Here is a 24,189-nt window from a genome sequence, read left to right on the forward strand (position 1 = left end):
ATGTGACAATAATTATTTGCGAAGTTGTGAAGTTTTGTTTAAAGGTGGGGAGCAACATTTTGTGTTGGGTAGGAAACATAGGCAACCACAAAATTTTAGAGGGTGGTTAGAGATGATCACCCGGAATGGAAGTGGTGGCTGGATGGTATGGATGATATAATATATTATATAAGTTATTCCAACTAAAATAAAATGAAATGAAGATTTGAAATAATATTTTAAACTACCATAAATAAATATTTGATATAAACTAAAATTAATAAAATTCTCTTTTTAAAATCTTATTTTCAATAGTTTTCCCGTGCATCGCACGGGTTAGTGACTAGTTTTTATAAATGTACATCTCATGTGTGAGGGTCGAGTTTGTTTAAGTATATTTATGAAAGTCTAAGGTTTAAAACATCCCATTTTAGAAATATAAGATTTTTTTTTTTTTAGAAAATAAAAATATAAGATTAAATGTATACCAATGATAAACTATATATAGATATATATATATATATATATATATATCTATGTATTATCCAAAAATTTGGTTATTGGTGTAGAAGGAAATTGAATTGTATTGGAATAATTAATTTGTGACTTATGAAACAACTAGTTCCACTGATGATATAAATACCATAAATCATTCAGCAATAAATCAATCAATAAGGTGTAGATATATATATATATATATATATATATATTTTGATACAAGATAGAAATTCTATTCTAACCTAAACTAAGTGTATATATGTGTAAAAACTCCCTCATGGAGACTTGAACCCCGATCTTTACCCCCCATACCTCACAAGCATTTATAATTGTGGAATGACTATCACATCAAGAGTGTGCGATGGTAATAATGTGTAGATATATACTAGAATAACTACATCTTTTCTTTCTTTTATTAAGTCAACAATATGTCTTTTCTTTTAATAAGACTTCTCGAGGAATTGTAGGTCTTATTTCATTATATTTGGTTTAGGATTTCTGTTTAATAAAATTTATCTTTTTATCTTTCCTTATTTCTCAAGTTAGACAAGGATTTCTTTTTAATATATTTCATCTATATTTTATGATTCTTCTTTTAAAATGAAAAAAACTCTATTAAAAAAAAAAAAAAAAAACTTAATCACAAATAAAAAAAAATTATTTTAGGATGTCATTTTCATTTTTTTCATAATTATAGCCTTTTTCTTTGATCTTTAATGTGGCGCTAGAGAGTGTTTCAATTTTCTTTTCAAAAAGTTTACCACATGACAGAATTTCCTATTATATTGATTGATTGAACATGTCTTTAAAGTCAATATTCTCAAAATTTGGATCCCAATGATAATTCCTGTAATAATGGATAAGATAATGGAGATTGTAATATCAAGGCTTAATATGTCATCAAAATCAGTTACCTATGTACACATGCACAAACTCAGAACAATGGATCATAGACTTGACTTGAAGGGATCATGTTAACAAACCATATGAAAAAGAACATATTTCAGACCTTCATGGATTCTTTTTATGAAGGTCCACAAAGTAGACCAAATAGTGGTGGAGCATTTCAGCATTTAAGTGATTTGGGATTATGATGGCTGAGTACAAAAAATGAAAATGTGATAGCACAAAGACCATCCCTAAGATCTCTTTTAGAACACGCTTGTCACCGATTGAGGCAGTATCTTGAACGAAATTTATCAAGCATCTCTGCATACTCAATTGGCGTTGCCTCGCTACAAAATACTTCATCCCAAATCTTGTTATCTGTTCAGAAAATGATTTAGTATTAACAAAAGAACTAAACTTAATGCAAGGAAAATTTAAATACCAGAATGCAGATCAGAAATTTACTTTAGTTTCACTCTTTTGCAACAAGGAATATAATTTTGTAGAGAACCAACAACAATGTGTATCTGATTATCATATTAAGCACAGTAGCCTTTAAATCCTCTGAAACTTTAGCTGCACAGACTCACTTGTTGATGAAAATCTCAGAGATTCTTAACCATATAAACTTCTCACCATATGTGTCCATTCTATTTATATTTAAACATAGAACACATACACATCTAAATATCTAATCAGATCCAGAATATGAGTACATTTATGCATTCATAGTTCAACAAAGATCAGCACCCTAGATGAATAGATTTTGAGATTTCCTAATATACCCAGTGGATGCTAACTCTTGCCTTCTCAATAAGGTCAGAATCATATTTTTTAACTGGACAAATTTAGAAGAGCACCCCCCTTTCCCCCTTCTCTCCTTATTCGCAGGCAGGGAAAAAAAAGGAGCTCAAGCTTTCGAGGAATTTGTATCCTGAAGGTTAATGATCAGAAAGGCAGTGACTTATTATTACCCATCCATGGTCTAAGATATATCCTGAAAGATTTTACCTTTTGTTAGTCCTAGACTATGGCATAATTTGTATACATTAATATAGACTTTGGCCCTTAGCTGGGGAAGCCTGGAACTGACATAATTTCAGATATACCAACTCGTTTCTTGTACCTGCTCTTTCTACCGTACATTGGGGGTGGTCCAATCATGCAGGCTAACACAATGAAAAGCACTCAACCAAACCCACGTCCCCACTGTGACTCCAACAGTTTGAAGTGAGGCTCAAGATGCCTTTATAAATTTGCATCAAAATAACGTGTAAATCTTAACAACTTGCAATGCCTTTATACAAGACAACTTGCACTCAAATAACATGAAAGCTAAAAAGCACTGTGGGATAAAACTTGATATGCTAAAAACATAAAATAAACGACACATAATCACAGTAAATTTATTAAAAACTGTAAAAGCTTGCTCATGTATATTACCATCTCTATCTGTAGATGAAAGGCACATGATAAGCAAGTCAAATCTTGAGGCATTAGTTAAATTTTCTACGTATTTGATAGCCAGATCCATTTCTTCACTGCCAAAAGTATAAAGCACAAGGGCATTAAGCACTATACAGAGCACAAACAAGAAATTACACAATCTGGAAAAAGACATTCATAGATATGTACTTATGCGAAAAAGGTGGCAACACATTTAATAATGTCAACTAGTAGGGAAGCAGACAAAGCATTTTTGAATCTGTGACAATGCAGTTGGAGATACTGCCTAATAAAGCAAAAAAAACAACTATTAGTGGCAACATCATCGAAATAACTGAAACAGGAAAAATAGCATAAAAGAAAGCATGAGTATTGTAACTAGGACAAACAGGCCAGGAAAATTTCCCGGTTGTTTTACTACATATGAATGTGAAAACCTCTTCGAATAGTCCCTAGAATTAAAAGATCAGGTCAGCAGAAGCTGACAATCAATTAATTAGTTTACTTATTGGGGACCATCCAAAGAGGAAGTTTTGGTCTATCAGGCATTGTGTACATCAACCAACAATTATGTCCATAGAAAGGGACTATGCCTATAAATACATATCAATCTTTCATGCTTAGCAATCTATATTGCTATTAGTGTATTTAAATGTGATAACAGAAACACGAATCTCTCTAGGACTAAATCACAAAAAAAACACCATTGCTTACCTTCAATAAACGAGCCTGTAGAGCACGGTCATTAGAGAGTCGCCGCAAAGAAGCGTCAAATTGATAAGCTGACTTTGGTGGTGTGATGTTTTTTGCAGCTTCAGCCTTGGCTCGAGTAGCTGCTTGAGAAGCAAGCTCTTGCACTGACTTCATCAGCTCTTGCTTTCCTGTTCTGTGATTTTTCTGAGAAAAGAAAATGATAGAGAGAACAGGTTAAAAGTTAATCTTCCAAAATAAAGCAAGTTTAGGAGAGCTAAAGCCTGCCCAGTAAGCAACGAAAGTGGGCTGAGAAAGGGACAGGGAGGCAAGGATTAAAAGGAAATGTAGCTTAAGATTAGTTAAATACTGTCACAACTCACGAGCAAATGGTAACCATTATGGCCTCTTTAGCTGACCAATCCCCCAAACCAGTAATAAAAATCCGAGTCAGAAATACCAATAAAAAAAATCCTACCCAGAAATCAGAAACATAAGTGTTTGTCTCAAGTATCGGGAATTTTGAAATGGTTTCCAAATTACAGTCTGTCGATGATGCAAGAATAGAAGAAATGGTAGACCCTGATGTAAATAAGGAAAAGAAAAGGGGGGGGGGGGGGGGGGGGGGGGGGGGGTTAAGTGACAGTCCAGTGGTAATAACATCTTTTATGATGACTCATGTTTGTGGTTCAAACCCCACCTCCCCCTCCCATACTATCTACCTATCAAAAAAAAAGAGAAAATGATGCTCAAGGTGGATTTCGTTTTCAGACCGTTTAGCACTTTACTAATTAATAGGAAAATTGTCTAACTAGAATAAGAAAACCTGCACCCTCAGAGGCCAAAATAAGCAGAACTGACGCACAAAGTTGATCATCTAATTAAAAAGTTTTGAGGAAGCATATATTTCAGCAAGGATTTCATAATTAACCTTAATGCTTTTCACTTTAGAACTCTGAATAGCAACTAAACGAGAGCCATCAACTTCTTGTTCTTCTATTCTAGTAACAGAATTCACACTTTTGTTATCTCTTTCCTCCACAGATACAGATGCACTCCCAGAAAACCGTTCAACATTGTCCTGTCAATGTAGTTTAAAAGTGACATAAAATGAGATCATACTACAAATATTATGTTTCAAAATAATGTCATACACTTTGGAAAAACAAAATCAAGCTATAAATCAAATATATAAGAAATAAAAGACACAACAAAACACACATCAAGGACCAATAAATCCTATTTTGATTATTGTCCCATCTGTTTGATAAAATAATAGAATAAAATAGGAGAAACAATTAAGTTTTAGCCAGATAGGCTTTGTAACTTCCTTTCTTAGGGTTTCCTTTTTTATTTTGGTTTGGGTGGGGAGAAGGGTTAAGAATCACTCCAATGGTCTACATGTTCTTAAGCAATGTTTCCATCTGAAATAATCATTTGTTTACCTTATGTCTTTCAATCACATGTGGAGCTTAACCTACAGTGCTATGACAAGAACAAAAGATAATAAATATACTGAGTTACATTTATTTATGATAGCCAACAAAAAGCCAAGAAAGGAAGCAGCAATATATTAGACTAACCATGAAATAATTCCATTCTGTGCTTAATGGTGTTCCTCAGAGTAAGTTTCAATTAATTTGAACATAAACGTGCTATCAAATGCAGGAAACAATCAAGTTGTGCTGGCATCCCATTTTGCCTTATTAAATGAAACTTTTCATTGACATATTATGGCATTCAAAATTATGATTAAAGCTCTAATGGCTAATACCTTGGTGTGACCTTGAACGGCAGACACTCCTGACCTTTGAATATCATTTGGTACTGGATGAACACTATGTCAATTAACCTTGCTCCCTGAACTTACTACTTTCTGCATCCCTTGCCCAGAACTTCTTGGTGGTCCAGACACCTTCTGAAGAATCTCCTGGAAAAAGAATTAAGTTATTTTAAGAACAATAATAGAATGTCATGAAAACGAGGAGTCAAAAACTGAAGAAAATAAATATCTAGCTGAGGATATTATTTTAGTGGAAACTATACACCATCAGCTCAGAGAACATGAGAGCAGAATAAAACATCAACTTTCATTAATAATTCTAATCCCACTTCCCTTTTCGCTATCATCTCTAGAATCCATCAACATCTACTCTGCAAACAGAAGTCATTATACTGCCCAATATATCCAACTGTCCAACTCATTAAAAATATCTGAGACATTCATGGCAACGTACAAATTTCCATAGCATGTACAACTTTAGCTCATTACTAAAGAGCTGTTTCACTGCTGCTCTGCCAGTTTGGCAATTGCAGTTTCATATCAAGGGTCACTCACCTGGAAAATGAAAATACTGTCCTCTTGTTATAAAAAAATGAACTCAAATGATTGTAATGTGACATTCAAAAACTTAATCCACTAAGATTTCAATTGTGACTTGACTATGTCCCCTGCTATTGATGTTGTTATGGCTACATTATTTGCTATTTTAAAGTGTGATCTTTTACTGTCACATCAAAATTTAATGATAATGGATGCATGCAGAGATTACAACTCAAGAATGTTGAAGCATAGGACCTGTTGAGCTAAATAAACACAAAAGACATTTAGTATTTAAACAGATTTCAGGATACCGATTATAAACAATCCTATCTCATATTCATAATGTCCAATCTAGCAAAATGACTCTGTGTGACAATATCATCGCATCGTATAATTATAACTTATAGTTCCCATCGTGCATCACATACACAAAGATTATGAGCTCTACAAGCAACTCATGTGCATATCCAAAAATATTGAGTTTTTTAGAAAGAATGATCAATGGCAACAAATCAAATGGAAAACAGAGTCCTTAGTTGAAGACATTCCAAGTAAGCTGTGCGGCAAGAATCCCAAGTCCCAAAAATTTGCCAATCTTGCCTCTAATAGTTTCATGAACATATTTGGGTCTGAAATGACTACGTTGCTGGTTAGAACTTTATGTTATTATCTTCAAATAAACTTTTCCTTTTTGTTGCATCCGAAAATAGTTGTGTCCAAAAAACAAAGTCCTTGAAGAAAAAAAACGTGATACCCTCTATTCCAAACAATGACAGACCTACCACCCTTAACTGTAAAGCATGCCCTGTTACAAAGAATGTTCCAACTTACCAGATTACAGAACCTGTCAAATGAACGAATTGGGAACAGGTTCCATGAATATGGGAAAGAACATGCCTCTGCCTCATATAAGAACCTGTATCCAGACTTGATTTTATTCTGAAATACTTTCCAACCACACAATGGAGAATCATGCATGATTGAAATTGGATAATGTGAAACCTGGTCAACTTTGAATTAGAAACCTCCATACAGTGGCCATAAACTGCTGCAACTTTCTTTTAATTTTCTATACGCTCAAATATATATATATATATATAGATAGATAGATAGATAGATAGATATAATCCGTTTCAATCTACCAAGAAAAAACATATCATTACATATTATTTCCTGCAGCAACTTTGCACCCCAGAGGACAGCAGTGGAAATCATAAATGAGATTTCACTGTGATAGTGAAAATTAATCACTAAATGAGATCTGATATGCTCAAGTGCAAGTAGGCTGTTTACAAAATAAGTCCATCTAAATTCTGCACTAACTAATTCAAGCAACTAATACAACCATCCCTCATATAAATATTCACAATACTTTGCTATGGTATAAACTGCATGAACCAAGTTAACATCATACAGCACAATGGTTGTGCAAACATAGTTTCAGACATCAGTTGCCAAGTTCACTTTTTATTTATTTATTTATTTTAATAAGTAAATGATTTTATTCCAAATAAGTACCTCATTAATAATACGAAACACTAGATAGCCTAAAGAATTGCAACCAAAGAATTAGATTGCATAATAATGTTAATTTTATTCCATTAAAATGAATTGAGAAACTTATGATAAATAAATAGCTCATTTGACAAAGTTACTCTTGTTGATAAGTAATGATATGGGAACTGGCATAGTGGCCTTTTTTTGTAACTTTCAAGTGGGGGAGGTGATGTTTGAACCCAAGTTCTCCTTTTGAGAAAAACAGTAACAGCACTGAGCCACAAGGCTCTTGGCATGATATAATGACTCGTGTCTTCAAACTTTAGCTAACTAGTACAAGAAATAAGATCTATGAATCTAGTCTCAAACTAGGACACTTGAGTATCCACCTAAGAGGGCAGTATAATACACCCAATGGCTAGTCAAAAGGTTTAGCAACAACATGCGTGCACAAGAAAATTGCAACAAAAGATCGAACAGTAAAAGGAATAAATAATCTTGGGCACATAAATGAAAAGAAATACCATCTCGTAAGAAGTATAGAATTTTACTCAAAGCAAATATACCACTCACATAATGACTAGTGATAGGTTAAAATATAAAAGTTGTCTTTGATCTTGAGAAGCTAAATAACCTTCACCTAGACTTTGGAAGCAGCTCTCGAATATTATCATCTACTTGATTAGACAATAGCAAGTCAATAAACATGGCAGCAGTTGTTGCGTTTGCTGAAAATCCCTTGCCAACCATGATTTTGAGATATTTCATTGCCTTTGCTGTGTCACCATGTTGCAATAACCCTTGGATTAATATGTTGTATGTGTAATGGTTAGGTGAACAACCGTTGCTATCCATTTCCTCAAGCAGCTCACCTGCTTCATCAATTAGTTCATTTTTGCAAAATCCATTGATCATTATATTGTAAGTCTGAATATTAGGTTGCAATCCTTTTGCAAAAAGACCGCTAAAAATTTCTCTTGCAGTTGTAAGTTCCCCGACATTGCAAAAACCATCAATCAAGATGTTGTAAAACACAATATCGTGGTCCAACTTTTTTTCTTCCATCTCCTGAAACAATGCCATTGCCTCAACAATTCGTCTATTCTTAAAAAATCCATCTAACAAGATGTTATAGGTTTGGGGAATTGGATGTTGGCCACAAGCTTGCATCTTATGGAATAGCTCTAGTGTAGCCTGGGGTCTCTCCACTTTGAAAAACCCATCAATAAGAGTGTTGTAAGTCACAACATTAGGAATCACTCCCTTGTAGGACATTTCATGAAAGATACACATTGCCTCATCAATTTTTTTACTTTTGCAATATCCATTGATCAATATGTTATAGCTAAACACATCGGGTGAACAATCCTTCTCAACCATCATATTAAATTCCTTAATTGCCCCATCCATTTGGTTTTGCAAACAATAACCATCAATCAAAGAATTGTAAGTGACATTGTTAGGCTCAATGCCTCTTTGAATCATCACTTCAAAAACTTTTTTTGCCTCACTCAACATCCCTTCCTTGCATAGTGTGTCCACCAGTATGCTGAAGCTTTGCACATCTTGCTTGATCTTCCTTTGTCCCATCTCATTCAACATGGTAGCAGCCTCCCTCCACCGGCATAAATTGCATAGTCCTTGAATTACGCAATTGTAAGTGACAACATCTGGCTGAATGCCTTTACTTATCATTTCAGACAAAAGGTTCAAAGCCTCAGTTACCAATTTGTCCTTACATAAACTGTCAATGATTGCGCTATACAGCTCCACAGTTTATGCAAAATTCCTTTTTTCAAACTTCCTGAGCAACCTAATAGCCACACCAGTATGGCCAATCTTACACAAACCGTTTACTATTGTTCCACAAGTAATTGCATCAGGTTGGTACCCTTTGTTTTCCATTTCATCTACCAACCTCAAAGCTCCAAGAATATTACCTTGAAGACAGAGACCATTAAGAAGAGTGTTTAGAGTTATACAGGTTGGTTGATATCCAAGTTTCAAAATTGTTGCTATGATAGAGAAACCAAAATCGACCCGGTTCAGATGGCAGAAGCAATTAATCAAAACATTGAGAGTGCAAACATCGAGAGTAATTCCAACGGATTCCATTCGTTTAATTAGAGTAATTCCAACGGATTCCATTCCTTGCAACCGCACCCAACAATTGATTAAAATATCCAATGGAAGGCAAAGGGTGCATGCGAAGCATTATATCAAACAGGCCTAAGGCATGATCAAGATTCTTAAAGGTTCCAGATTTGGAATGATCTCTCACAGAATTCAACAACTGATTCCGTTTCTGATACGGGGTTTTCGCATTTTCTCTAATAGTAGAACAATAATGAGAAGTAAAAGCACGAAATGGAAGGCTTACTCTAATAATCAGACGATTGCATATAAGAAGCAGAGAGGATGTTGATTTACCCATTTCACAATGACGACAGTCTCAGATACCAGCTCGGGTCGGGTTCGGTTTCGGCTTAGCTTCGGAACTGAGAGATCGGAGGAATGGCAGATCGGAGGGCGAAGCAGTGAGTAGGACTGGATGAGAATGATTTGTATTTCTGAGATAGTTGGAAACTCGTTCAGACCCTTTTTGACCTAAAAAAACAATAAAAAATTGTAAGGTTAGACATATTTTGTTTTACTGCACGTGTCCTTTCTAAATTTTATTGAAATTTTTGTTCATGTTGTGCAAAAAATAAAGAGAATTGACGAGCATGTGAGTTTGACTGGAAATATAACTTTATTGACCATATTAAATTTCTCAATTATATCTATTGTAGTCTTAATTTTTAGAGTTTTTAAATACTTTCTATTAAGTATAATGTTATTTTGTGGAAATGTATTTTTTATTCAAGTTAAATATTGTGACCTATCCCCTTTACACAAGCGCGAGTTTAGAGAATTTCTTTTATTATTGTTTAAAAATAAATATATAAAACTAATTGATAAGAGGTTATCCAATAAAAGTTGACACTTGACAGCACATATTCTTTCCGAAATATTTGGTGGCAATAAAAAGATGACACGTGTCCTGTCATGTGTAATACCCGTAACTAACTTGATTAGTTGAGTTAAGTAAGTCATGTGTATTGCACATGATAAAGACAAATGATATCTTCTTATTAGTGATTAAAGTCCAAAACTTTAAACATTTCTTTAAAACATAAGGTTTAGATTGGCAGAGTCTATTACAACTTAATAATCACCAAGTCAAAACATTAAATATGCAAAAGCAAAACAAAATGCATGTTAAACAAAGCATAAATCCAAATGGTTGTTAAAAGAAAACATTAAATTTGCAATGTAAAATGCAAAAAGCCCATAACTTTTCCCAAAACTGCACATACTGTTCCAAATCTATACGCAAAACCCAAATCCAAATTCATTCATATACAAATATAATTGTTGGTGTTATGAAGGTACATTTCTTCCAGGATTGACATAAAATTAGTTTCAAATTTCTCCTATAATGTACTTTGAACAAAAACAATATCTCAATAGTATTATATGAGAAATTAGGATGTAGCACCCATCATCTATATCTATATATATCTAAAAACTAAAGTGTAGCATTTATTATTGCTGAGCTCCTATTGCGCCATCTCATCGCCACATCATTGGCCACGTAATTATTATTTTTCTTATTTATTTTTTATTCTTATTTTTTTAACAAAAAAATATAAATAGATTATTTGACTTTACATATTCATCTTGGACAGTTTTAACATTATATATAATTTTGTCTTTACATATTGATCTACTTTAATTTATAATTTATTTTTTATTCCTATTTTTTTTACAAAATAAATAGATTATTGACTTTACATAGTAAATTAATTATTATTATTAAATTTTTTTAAAAAAGAATCACTTGCATTTGAAGCCCCCCTAATCATTGCATAAAATCTTTAAAAAAATATTTTGAAAAAATATAATCTATAATCTATTATAAAAGTTGAATCCTTAGAATTGATTGATGCACAAAATGGTAACACGTGTCATTTTATTGAAACATAAGTGAATGTCATTATATTCTCTTTCTTTTCTCTAGCTCATCTTTCTTCGAATTGATTAAAAATTTGGCATTTTAGATTTTCACCCCAAAAGGATGGCATTACAAATTAAGTGGGAAAAAAATAAAAATAAAATTTGGCGTTGTAGATAACAACTGTCATCTACACTCCACTCAAAGCATTTTAGATACTCACTTTTACTCCCCCACCCTTTCCACTTCTCAAAAGGCACAACACAAAACCCACCTAAATTAGCTCTCTTGGCCTCCTTCTACACTTCTTTAAAAGGGGAATATCAATGCTTTCGATTCCTTGCCTGTGGGGTTGAGCTTGACTTCCCAATTTGTTTTTTCTATCTTCATAGGACCATTATTGGTCGTTCAGGGGAGTTGAGTACTGCTTACACCCTCAAGTATTTGGAACAGGCTAGATGTGCACTGTGCCTTCATGTCAACATCTCTCATATTTCTCATAAGTTAAATTGGAAAGCATGTAGATTTTTTTTGGAATGCAACCAAGAGAGGTGACCAGGTTCTTGCTTCTATCAGAATTTGTAGTTCTTATCCGCGAAGTTTAGGGCACTATAATCTATTCAGATACTCCTCAAGGTACAGGACTCGCTGTCTTTTTTTCCTATCTTCTTTGACATTATACAACAACATATCATACACAAACTTGACACAAATATATAAACCATCTAAGACTAAGAGCATTAGATTTTCATTCAAAGGTTTGTTAGTTTTAGACAATTTCTCATCATCCTATCATATTTGATCTGAAAATGATTGTCATGTTCTTAGCTGCATGCTTTTTTAATTTCAATAAGACGGAAAATAATTTTGCTTGATGAGCCACTTGCTAAAAATAACCTCTTTTATGGACTCATGATCAAAATGTGAGATTTATAAATAGACTTGATGAATCATTATCACATTTAGTCTAATGCATGAACTAACATTATTACATATTCTCCATTGAAAGAAAGGAAAAAAAAAAGTTATTTGTGTTTTGTATTTAGCTTAATGGTTTGTTAATTTTTATTTTTATTTTTAAAAAAATTATAACTTTCATTGTTACATTTGAAATTTATACCCCATTGCGAAATCCTCCTATAGAAATATAACATTGTAACATGTTTTTTTTTTTTTTTTTTTGGTTTTACTTAGTGACATTGCTATTACGTTATTTGTTGATTACTTAATTATTGCCATTATTGTTTTGTTAGATGGTTCAATTGTTGAATTATTATTATTCTATTATAGGTTAAAGCATCTAGCTATCTAATTTATGTTGGTTTCAAAGCTTAAGCAAACAACAATCTTATCTAGATAAATCTCTCAATGATCATGTGGAGCAAAAAACAATTTGAATTTTGCCAATAGGCGAAGGAAGATCACATGTTGGATTGAATTGGAGATCTAGAGAAGTAACGGGCAAATTTGTGTCTAAAAGCAACTACCACCAATTTGTGGCTTTGCAAAATTTGAGTCTAAAAGCAGCTACCACCAGTTACAAGGAGATTAATTCATATAACATGAATACTCCATGTGATTTTAGAAATTTAATTAGATAACCGAATAGTTTTTAATTCTTATATTGTTTGGATTTGTAATGTTTCACCCGCAAATAAGTAATTAAGTTTTCATGATTATTATTGAAATCTGTTTGGTGATTTCAACAAATGTATAACATAGTTTATGTATATTTATTTCACTAATACAATTAACATGAAACTATATATGTCACATATCGCGTGGTGGTAAAATTACTAATAATCTAAATCTATATATATATATATATATATATATCTAAAAACTGAAACGTAGTATTTACTGCAATTAAACTCCTATTGCGCCACTTCATCCCCATGTCATTGGCTACATAATTATTATTTTTCTTATTTATTTTTTATTCCTATTTTTTTACAAAAAAAAATATAAATAGATTATTGACTTTATACATTCATCTTGGATAGTTTTAACATTACATATAATTTTTCCTTTACATATTCATCTACTTTAATTTAGAATTTATTTTTTATTCATTTTTTTTTTTACAAACAAATATAAATAGATTATTGACTTTACGGATTCATCTTGAGTGGTCTTAAACTTTACATATAATTTTGCCTTTATATAATCATCTACTTTAATTTAGAGGATCATTCTAGATGTTTATAACTAAATAGTGAAATCAATGAAGAATCAAAAACCAAAAACAATGTCTATACATTTCTATACTATATATATTAATGGAAGTTTTGTAATAAATTTTATAAAGCTCTTTATGCACTACATCTTTAGTATCCTTTCTTTTTTTTTTGGGTGCAATTCTTATTTAATTTTTTCAACTTTTAATCTTCTTAAATCACTGTCTTTTTAGTTCAATCTTTCATCCCCTCCAATAATTTTTTTTTTCATTTAATTGCCTTTAGATTTTAAAAAGTTTCCTTTATATCTTCTTAAATTCTATAGTGTCACTTTGTTCAACCTTTCATCTACTTCCACCATTCCTCTTCCATCTTAATTTTCACATAAATTTCTTCTTACTTCATTTCCATCTCTCTCCCCTATTCCTTCCAAGTTGCCCATGACAAAAAGGTCAATACTCTCTCTCTTTCTCCAATTTTGTTTCTTTTTTGGTGGATTTTTTTTATTGATTCGACCATTTTTATTGTTAATTTAATTGTCACATCACATGTGTTTATCTTTTTGGTATTTGCATCGACTTTTATGCATATTTAGGTAGTTTGGTATTCTAATTTCCGATCACAAGTTATTTTTCTTTATCCCATTGGTTTGTTTTGATTTGGGCTAAAAATTAATTGTTTTGCAATTTAGAATTTGATTGTTTTTTTAATCACGATCAATTTAGATGCTAAACTATATGAGACTTTACTAATTTTTGTTTATTATTTAACCCTTTGGAGTGAACAAAGTACTCTTAATAGTTGTATTAGAAGTATTTTGTAATGTCATTTATTCAGAGAGAAGCAAAGGTTTAGTCAAACAAAAATAATCAGGAGGGTGATATATTTTAGCTTTTGCAATTGCATTTTAATTATTATTATTATTTTATAACAATACATATATAGAAATTCAATTCTTAGATTTTTCAAATAATTGTTTATCTGCTAATATGTTTTGGGTGGACGAAATTGCAATTTCAACAAAGAAAATAACCTTAATAGATTATCAACAACAAATTGTTTTGCTAATTGGTTCAATTAATCATTGTTAAGTTTTGTTAATTTTTTAGTTACGTTTTTCTGTGTTTGGATTGTAGGGCAAAGAAAATAGGGTTTTAGAAAGTTTGTTTAAAAATAAAAGAATCATTTTCAAATTTTATATTCTTTTTAATGAATCACAAAATGTTATAAATAACTTTTATTAAAAAATGAATATTTTTGTTAACTTGCTTTTTGAATTTTTGAGAATTTTTTTTTTTTTTCATTTTGGTACTACAAAATTTATATTTATGATTTATAATTGTTCCTATAATGAATAAAAATATGAATGTTCAAATTTATAATTATGATTATAATTGTTCCTATATTACATTTATGATTGTTCCTATAATAAACAAAAATATTATTATGAAATACATTATTATTAATTAAATTAATACAAATTGTAAAAAATAAATTTAATGAGACAACCCTAAAAAATTCATCATGCGCAACGCGCGGGTTCGCGGCTAGTTGTAGCTAATTGCTAAGGAATATGTTTTCCCAAATCTTGTTTGCAGCATACATATATGTCAATACCCGATAGTAAATGAGATAGCATGAAAATACATTAATTGTCCAAGTCATAGCTAATTTGCTCAAAGCATCTTTCTGGATAGGATAGTATAGTATAGTAGCAATATATCCTTAGAATAGACCACCATTGTCCAAGTCATTTGACCTCCATAAATTGATTGTGTAATCCCAAGAACCTGAAAATACATAAGCATATGGAATCAGAACAAACCTTCGCTAAACTTTAAACCTCAACTTACAAACATAGTATTTTTTGTAGTTATAGTTACTAGGAAATGAACACCAAACACTAAACCACCACAAATGTGGACAAGCCATCATTCTTCATCGGATTTTAGCTTTCAGAAATTTGCCAAGTTCAAAATCTCAGATGGTACAAATATTTAGAACTAACATCCAAAAGTTGGGCGTTTATTAAAAAAAAAAAATCTAATTTAATTCTAAATTAAATTCCAATTATTGTCTAAATTTGCTTCAACGTCCTATCTAAGTTTTTAAAATTTTTGTTATAGGTGAGTTAATATTGTGCAAAAGACGACGAGTCTAATATAAATAAATTATCAAAAACCCAATAATAATAATAAAAAAGATTAAACTCATGTGCATATCCAAAAATAAAGATAAAATAAAAAATTAGAGAGAGAGGGGGTAAACTCATCTATGACTATATAAATAATTAAAGAAAATCCAATTAGATTCTAAATCGGATTTCAATTGTTATCTAATTTTACGTCATGTGTCCTCCTAATTTTTAAAAAATTTTGTTTTGGGTGAGTTATAATGCTGTGCAAAAGATGAAGATTATACTATAAATAAACCATCAAAAACTTAATAAAGAAAGGATAAAAAAGAGAGAGTAAAATCATGTGTATATAAAAAATTATAAAATTAAGAGAGAGAGAGAGAGAGAGAGTAAAACTCATCTATGACTTAAAAAATGACTAAGTCTTAAACTAATTATAATTTGAATCCATACATGTGTGTAATTAATATATATATATATATATATATATTAAAAGGCAAAGTTTAGAGAAAATCCAATTAGATTCTCAATTTTGCGCTATGTGTCTTATCTAATTTTTAATTTTTGTGTCAAATGAATTATTGAGTGTAAATATCAAAGAGGCCAAATTCAATTGAAGTCCAATTTTGTGTCGCGTGTCCATCTAATTTTTTAAATTTGGTAGCAAGGGAATTATTCGGTATAAAAACCAAAAAGTCTAAATCCAATAAAATTCTAAATTTTACACACACACACACACACACATATATATATAGACACACACACACACACACATAATGAGAAACCATTACATATTTTAAAAATGTATGGTTTAAAAAAAGTGTAAGTTAATACCATATATAATCTGAATTGAATCATGTAATTGCGATTGTTTTTCAATGTACTCGTGCATATGCACGAGGATATACGCTAGTTAATACTAGTGTGTAACCCATGCTTACACACGGAAATTGTCAATTGTAGTGGTGCTATAGGTTATTAAACATATAAAATATTAGTTAATGTAATTTAACTATGACATTGATATGTTCAAGATTTTATCATTTTAGAACTACTTAAACATATTTTGCTTTTTCCGAATTGATTTAGATTGTTGCAAGAGGGAACAAGGAAAACGATCTAAGTAGCAAAACTTGGATGACCAAGCAACTAGTCCCAACACAAAGAATCAAAATGCTGCCACTAAGTAGATTCAACTGGAACAGTCTTAACATCAAGTCCTACAACACGCCTCGGCAAAGCCTTCAATGAAGATCGTAACTCATTTATCTTAGCATCAACAACACTTGCCTTAACCTTTTCACCCTGCAATTCAATTTCACACTTACCAATTTTTGGCAGGAGAGACATTGGTATGTAGTTTAGCATGTTGAAATAATTCTAACTAGTACTACTTTGTTCTTAATATATATATATATATATATATAAAATAAAAAAAACTACAAGAAAAACATTTTCATGGGGATGATTATATATATAAGTAGAGTCAAGGTGAATCTTCTAAGAATAAACCTAATCTGTGGGCTAAAATAGTGGGAATGATAAAAATTTGGAGTAACCTCAAATTCCATGACTCATGTAATCACCAAAGGTAAATATCCAAAGTTTTTTATTATAAACTTATAGAATATATAGTTTTATTGATAAAAAGTTAAACATTATAAATATAAATTTTCTTCTAAAAAAAACTAAATATAAATTTTCATAAAAAAAAAAACTAAATATAAATGATTAATAAATTATTTATTTTTCCTTTTTCCCTCCTAAAATTTTTCTTTAATTAATTTATCTAATTTATGTTATTTTATAAAACGTATGATGTATTGTACGATTCTACTTTTTTTTTTGTGATAATCTTATAGTATTACTTATTGTGGGGCCCAAATGATCTATGGGCCAGGCCTATCTACCCAGGGAGAATCCGGAGGCCCAAGCCGAGGAGGGCTATGGTCCAAGCTCGACAAAATAGCCTTTGGATACCGCCGAGGACAGCTCAATCCTCGGCAGATCCAAAATCCCCCCAAAGAAGAAATAAGGGTAAAGACGGTATAGGACTGAAACTTGGAAGAAAGATCTAAAATATCAAGGAAAAGCTGCTGTTACTGCCATTTAATGCTCTGAACCTGACAGAGCCGCAGTCTTTAGCTTTTACAACCACCCCCAACGACTTTGAATATGGGCTGATGGGACAAGTATCAATTTTGGAAAGATTGACCCTATACGTGGACGAAGGACAATGAACGCAGGCGAATATAAAAGGAAAAAGAAGTAACCTAAGAGAGGGGTTAGGAAAAATGGCCAAAAACCAGAGCCTCCCAGCCCACCTCCAGGAGAAAGACTCCAAGGGTGAAGGAAAACCGAAACTTGTATGAATACCACGAAAAGCCCACCGCCTGTCAACCAAGGCCTAGCCTTCCAAACCCACGCTCTACAAATGATATTGTTAGGGGCATTTTCACGCGCGAACCCGACACTGTTACGGTCTGCCACGAAACGCGTCCTTACAATTGGCGCCGTCTGTGGGAAGGGCTTGTGTGTTGGTATAGGAAGTGGGTCGGTAGAGTTTCTTCGTTATATCTAACCGCTGGTTATGAAATTCTAGTATAAAGTTCCGTTAGGAACTACGTTTCTTGATTAGGGACTTGGTTGAGGAGCTAACTCCCTTAAGGCCAAGGTCCCCCGTAAAGAGCAAACTAGGCACTTTGTAACGTTAACTGTATGGATAAACTCTAGAGGCTTGGCTGAGGAGCTAACTCCCCTAAGGCCAAGATCCCGCACAAAGAGAAAACTAGGTTTTGGACAGAACCAAGGCCTTGCATGGTCCACCGGACTCAAGCCTCAGGGGAAACCAACTACCTGGATGTGGAAAACTAGGTTTTGGACAGAACCAAGGACCGAAGCCTCTGGGGAAACCAACTACCTGGATGAATGAAAACTAGGTTTTGGACAGAACCAAGGCATTGTATGGTCCTCGGACCCAAGCCTCTGGGGAAACCAACTACCTGGATGTAATGAAAACTAGGTTTTGGACAGAACCAAGGCATTGCATGGTCCTCGACCCAAGCCTCAGGGGAACCAACTACCTGGATGTGAAAACTAGGTTTTTGGACAGAACCAAGGCATTGCATGGTCCACCGGACTCAAGCCTCTGGGGAAACCAACTACCTGGATGTGGAAAACTAGGTTTTGGACAGAACCAAGGCATTGCATGGTCCTCGGACCCAAAGGGGAAACCAACTACCTGGATGGAAAACTAGGTTTTGGACACCCATTGCAAAGTCCTCGGACCAAGCCTCTGGGGAAACCAACTACCTGGATGTAATGAAAACTAGGTTTTGGACAGAACCAAGGCATTGCATGGTCCTCGGACCCAAGCCTCAGGGGAAACCAACTACCTGGATGTAATGAAAACTAAGTTTTGGACAGAACCAGGGCATTGCATAGTCCTCGGACTCAAGCCTCAGGGGAAACCAACTACTTGGATGAGGAACCAACTGTTTAAAGAAAAAACTATGGCCCGTAAACCTCGAAATCCCTCCGAAGAGAACTCCGTGTTAGCAGACGGGTTAATACCTTGATTGCGCGGATTCCTCGGTCTACCCTCGGACCCCCAGTATCAAAGGGGTTGATGCGATACGGCGCAACATATTACCCCAAAAGCACAACCAAAGTCCCTCGCTACTTAGCTACCCTTTCAGACGAATTATTTAGAGATTATCGTTCTCGGACATTGGTCTAGCATGCATCGCGTAGTACTCAGCGCTTATCCCGGTTAGTTCCAAGAATTTAACTTATTGAAAGTTACCATTGTTGTACTTGATAATATTCGTGAGTTTAAATTAGTAGGAACCTGTGTTAAAGCATTTTTTCTGCCTAGAATATCCTTAAGGGCAAGCTTGCATTTAATATTCATGCATAAAGTAGTTGTTACGGAGAAGAAAGATATGTATGGAGAAATAGACACATATTTTATTAAGACAAAGGAACAGTACAGTGTACAATGAAAAGCTGAAACAAGCTTACACTAAAGCTGACTACATAAGTAAAGGAAAATACAAGCGAGTGGAGATAAGGCCGTGGGGACAGCTCAGAGGAGAAGTTGGCTACTGCACCGAGTTATTGTCTAAGGAAACCATTCCTCCATGCTTTTGCACGCCCGTAACTCAGGCAGCAAAAGAACCTGACCTCAGGCTAACACCATCTACAGAAAAGGTGCAGGGAGCCGGAAGTTGGGAAGCCCCCGCAAAAATCTGCCTACCACAAAGTAGACAGTGCTGATGGTGGAAATTCCTTTTTCTGACATACCAAAAATCTGGCATGACCAGAACCTGCTTTGGATTTTGACTAAAAGAGGGAGGAATACCATCTTCCCTCTATCAAGACGGAGGACTGGCTTGAATCTGTGCCATCCTTGTCCATACCATATCACCTTGAAGATTCGGTGCCTCTGAAGCGCGCGGAGACCTTTCATCCCTATCCAAGCCTCAAACATCTTGCTTTAGGGCAGTGGCACTAGGAAGAGGGATCGCGGATATCGAAGAAATATAGTTCTGAAGGGAACGGGAGAGTTCATGTGCAAGTGAGGTGATCCCCTATCCCATTTATACCCAGAAGTAAACCGGTGGCATTTAATTCGCGCAGCGTCCCAAGGAACGCTACAGACAAAACGTTTTTGGCTCGATTTCCAACGTCGTCTGCAACCCTGAGATTAAAGGAGTCTCGAGAAGGTGCACCTCGAACATTGGGACGCCAAAAGGTACCGCGTGATCAAAGGTTACGGTAACACCTCTTAGTTTGTGGGCCCAGTAAATCCGCGGCCCAGGCCCATTCAGCATATGGGCCCAGGGACAGAACCAAGGCTTTGCATGGTCCTCGGACTCAAGCCTATGGGGAAACCAAGTACGAAGAATTATAAAAATTACAAGTTTTTGGACAGAACCAAGGCCTTGCATGGTCCTCGGACTTAAGCCTATGGGGAAACCAAGTACGAAGAATTATAAAAATTACAGGTTTTGGACAGAACCAAGGCTTTGTATGGTCCTCGGACCCAAGCCAATGAGGAAACCAAATACTTGGGCAAGAAAAGGTTTGAATCCCATAAGAAGGGTTACTTGATAAAAATGTCAGGTCACTTCATCCACGGCTTAAACACCATAAAAGGTTAAGGCCAATAAAGGTGTAAGGAAGGGGCTGGAACGCCCCAGCGCTTAGTCATATAAGAAGGCCGCTCATATGGTGGGTGCCATATCTTCAAATGGTTATTCCTTACATGACATCAAGCCTTCGTTTTTCACCTCGGCTAGTATGGGGTAAGTATTACTCTTCATTGATCGGCCTTATTAGGCCAAGCATTTCTATTAAAGTTATGGCGACGTCTTTTTATTATCAAGTCTTTTGGTCTTAGTCGTCATTGATTTAGATGCTATATAATCGTGCCAAGCAGCATTTGTAGATCTAAAAAAAAAAAGACATAGGAACAAAATATGCGAAATAAGGTAGACAACAACTTTTATTAATATGAAAAATTGCTACAACATACAAAAAGGGGCTCAAACGAGCCTATACAAAATGTGAACTGCCTAAGCAACCATTACATCTGTAGTACAGAAAAGTAAACTGTCAAGCGTCTTTTAAACTCGTCTTCAAAGTTTCTCCAATCTCCGCCTCATTGCTGCTCATACTAAGAGAGGGACTTACTTTAAAAAAGAGAATGAATGAAGAAGAAGGAAATAGTAAGGAAGAAATCAATGACGAAGATGGAGGGAATGAATAAAGAAGATGGAAGACATGAGTAAAGAAGGAGGAGAAGAGGAGAGAAGAAATGAAAAGAAAGAAAAGGAGCAAAAGAGGGAGAAGAGAAAGCACCAGGTCGGAACTGGTGCTGGGAAGACTATAAGGAGAGGGCGGGGGAGGGCACCAGGGAGCAAAAGAGGGAGAAACAGAAGCACTTAGCCCCTGCCTCAGCCCTGACTCCTAACACGCCGGTGCCATATTAGGTACGCTCGTGAGGAGCCGGATGGTAACGATCTTGGGTGTTCTCGACTCAGCCACGTCGAAAGTTTGATGTGACGAGTCCCTGCTTCGGATTTTGACTGAAAGAAGGATGAGGTTGATTTTGAGTCTTCGCCATCCTTGTCCCGATCGAGCCATGACGAGCTTCATCGGAACGTGGCGTTTTTGGGAGGGGTGGGGCTTTTGCATCGCTCGTTATTATGTTAAAGTGTATCACGATTTAGTTTGTGAACCAGTGGATAAAATGAACCCTAGGGGAGGCCAAGTATTTCAAATCTCAGAAGGATGAAAAGGGATTCTTTGCAAAAACAATAACCTCCTCCTTTCCTTCTTATACAGAGGGTGGAGCGGGAGACATTTAATAAGTTCAGATCTCCAAAGGAATCTGCCAACACAAACATGCCGGTTCCGCTTCTCCACCCCATCAAAACAAACCGCCAAATTAAAATAGTCTCGTAAATAGTGGTCATTAAAAGCACGTTTTGGAATACCCAAACGATAAGAACACGTCAAGCGCGAAATCAAAAAGCCGTCTCATAGACCGGTGCATTTCTTGGACAGATGAAGAGCCGCCAGCATTATTAATAGGCCAAATTGATTAGGCCGTAGGACGAGGTTGGACATCACCAAAACCCCCCTTTCCAACCAAGAGGTTGGACAGCCGGGTTTTGAGGGGCTATTGTGGGGCCCAAATGATCTATGGGCCAGGCCCATCTACCCAGGGAGAATCCGGAGGCCCAAGCCGAGGAGGGCTATGGTCCAAGCTCGACAAAATAGCCTTTGGATACCGCCGAAGACAGCTCAATCCTCGGCAGATCCAAAATCCCCTCAAAGAAGAAATAAGGGTAAAGACGGTATAGGACTGAAACTTGGAAGAAAGATCTAAAATATCAAGGGAAAGCTGCTGTTACTGCCATTTAATGCTCTGAACCTGACAGAGTCGCAGTTTTTAGCTTTTACAACCACCCCCAACGACTTTGAATATGGGCTGATGGGACAAGTATCAATTTTGGAAAGATTGACCCTATACGTGGACGAAGGACAATGAACGCAGGCGAATATAAAAGGAAAAAGAAGTAACCTAAGAGAGGGGTTGGGAAAAATGGCCAGAAACCAGAGCCTCCCAGCCCACCTCCAGGAGAAAGACTCCAGGGGTGAAGGAAAACCGAAACTTGTATGAATACCACGAAAAGCCCACCGCCTGTCAACCAAGGCCTAGCCTTCCAAACCCACGCTCTACAAATGATATTGTTAGGGGCCTTTTCACGCGCAAACCCGACACTGTTACGGTCCGCCACGAAACGCGTCCTTACACTTATCATGATCATCTTACTCCCTCTCACTTTTATCTTTTGATGAATTATTGTTTATCTCTTTAATTAAATAATACTATCTCTTTATTTATTTATATAAGATAAAATCTTCTAAAAATTTGTATGATTGTTTAAACTTATATTTATTTACAATACATTTAATGAGAAAATATCTTCTTCTTTTTTAAAGAATAAAACATAGAAAAGATCTAATGGTAAAAGAAGTACATATATGGTACTAGCCGTTTAAACTTTAAAGATCAAAAGGCTTATAATAAAAGTACTAATAAAAAAGTTTTAAACAAAAAAGAACATTATAAATTGAGTAATTATTCTAAATATGATTTTAGGATCCTCTAACTTTTTTTTTTCTTCTCCTTTTTTCTTTTCTTTTCGAAATTTACAAAAGTTTTCCAACTTTTTCTATTTTAGGAGTTCTCTCTCCTTATAGAGCAAAGAGATAATGTTTTGATGGACAATAGATAAATTTGATTACAAAAAATAATGTACCTTAAAGATATGTGTTATAGATAATTAAGTTGTGTTTATTTTGTGATTCTTTCACAAAATAAAATGTTCTGTTTATTATCCAATGCCTTTTTTTTAATCAATTATCCAATACTTTTTTTTTGTAAGTCTAATTGTTTTCAATTGAAAATTATCTTATATAATATAATTAATAACTCATATGATAAAAGCCAACTAAATAACATGTAACACACATATAGAAACATTTTTCAATTTGTAAGGACCCAACTTTCGTTATAACTCTCTTAATAAATAAATAAAAAGTATAAGGACCCAACTTTCACTATAACTCTCTTAAAAAAATAAGTATATGATTTAATTTAATTTTTTTTTAAATAATTGATTTGGCCTTATATAAAGTCACCCAAAGGTAAATATTTTTTAATTATCAAAGGAGGAAGGCTAGTGCTAGCAACTAGAAATCTCATTTAGGCTCATGTAAGGTATATATATTGCCCCACTTCATTATTATCAAAAAGACGAATATTTTATAATTAATTTGTTTGGTGTGTTTACTATCATGTTCACTGACCTCTTTATCTAGAAAATATAATAGTAAGACATATTAATAAGTTGAAACTTGAAACTTGTGAATTGATATATGTTTTAAGTACTAAGTTGTATGAAGGAGGTGGGGTTCAAGTGATAAGTTTAGTTGTAATGGTATCTTTTGTGGTATTTTATGTTTTTTGCTCAATCCACAT

At 34.2% G+C, this 24,189-nt stretch overlaps 2 protein-coding genes across 2 annotated transcripts; both read right to left on the minus strand.

Moving 5' to 3' along the window:
* Positions 1-1,333: 1,333 nt before the first annotated feature.
* Positions 1,334-5,340, minus strand: LOC115979297. Its single transcript, XM_031101309.1, has 4 exons — positions 5,276-5,340; positions 4,433-4,582; positions 3,526-3,708; positions 1,334-1,743 (listed from the first exon to the last, which is right to left on the minus strand). The coding sequence occupies exons 3-4, from the start codon at positions 3,676-3,678 to the stop codon at positions 1,489-1,491; spliced, it is 408 nt and encodes a 135-aa protein (XP_030957169.1). The 5' UTR covers positions 3,679-3,708; positions 4,433-4,582; positions 5,276-5,340; the 3' UTR covers positions 1,334-1,488.
* A 4-nt stretch (positions 5,341-5,344) lies between these two features.
* LOC115980372 (putative pentatricopeptide repeat-containing protein At1g12700, mitochondrial) lies at positions 5,345-9,436 on the minus strand. The gene is made up of 4 exons (XM_031102628.1): positions 9,123-9,436; positions 7,962-9,065; positions 6,656-6,740; positions 5,345-5,431 (listed from the first exon to the last, which is right to left on the minus strand). The coding sequence occupies exons 1-4, from the start codon at positions 9,434-9,436 to the stop codon at positions 5,345-5,347; spliced, it is 1,590 nt and encodes a 529-aa protein (XP_030958488.1).
* Positions 9,437-24,189: the final 14,753 nt, after the last annotated feature.

The sequence above is a fragment of the Quercus lobata genome, chromosome 3, assembly GCF_001633185.2.
Source record: "Quercus lobata isolate SW786 chromosome 3, ValleyOak3.0 Primary Assembly, whole genome shotgun sequence".
Classification (NCBI taxonomy): domain Eukaryota; kingdom Viridiplantae; phylum Streptophyta; class Magnoliopsida; order Fagales; family Fagaceae; genus Quercus; species Quercus lobata.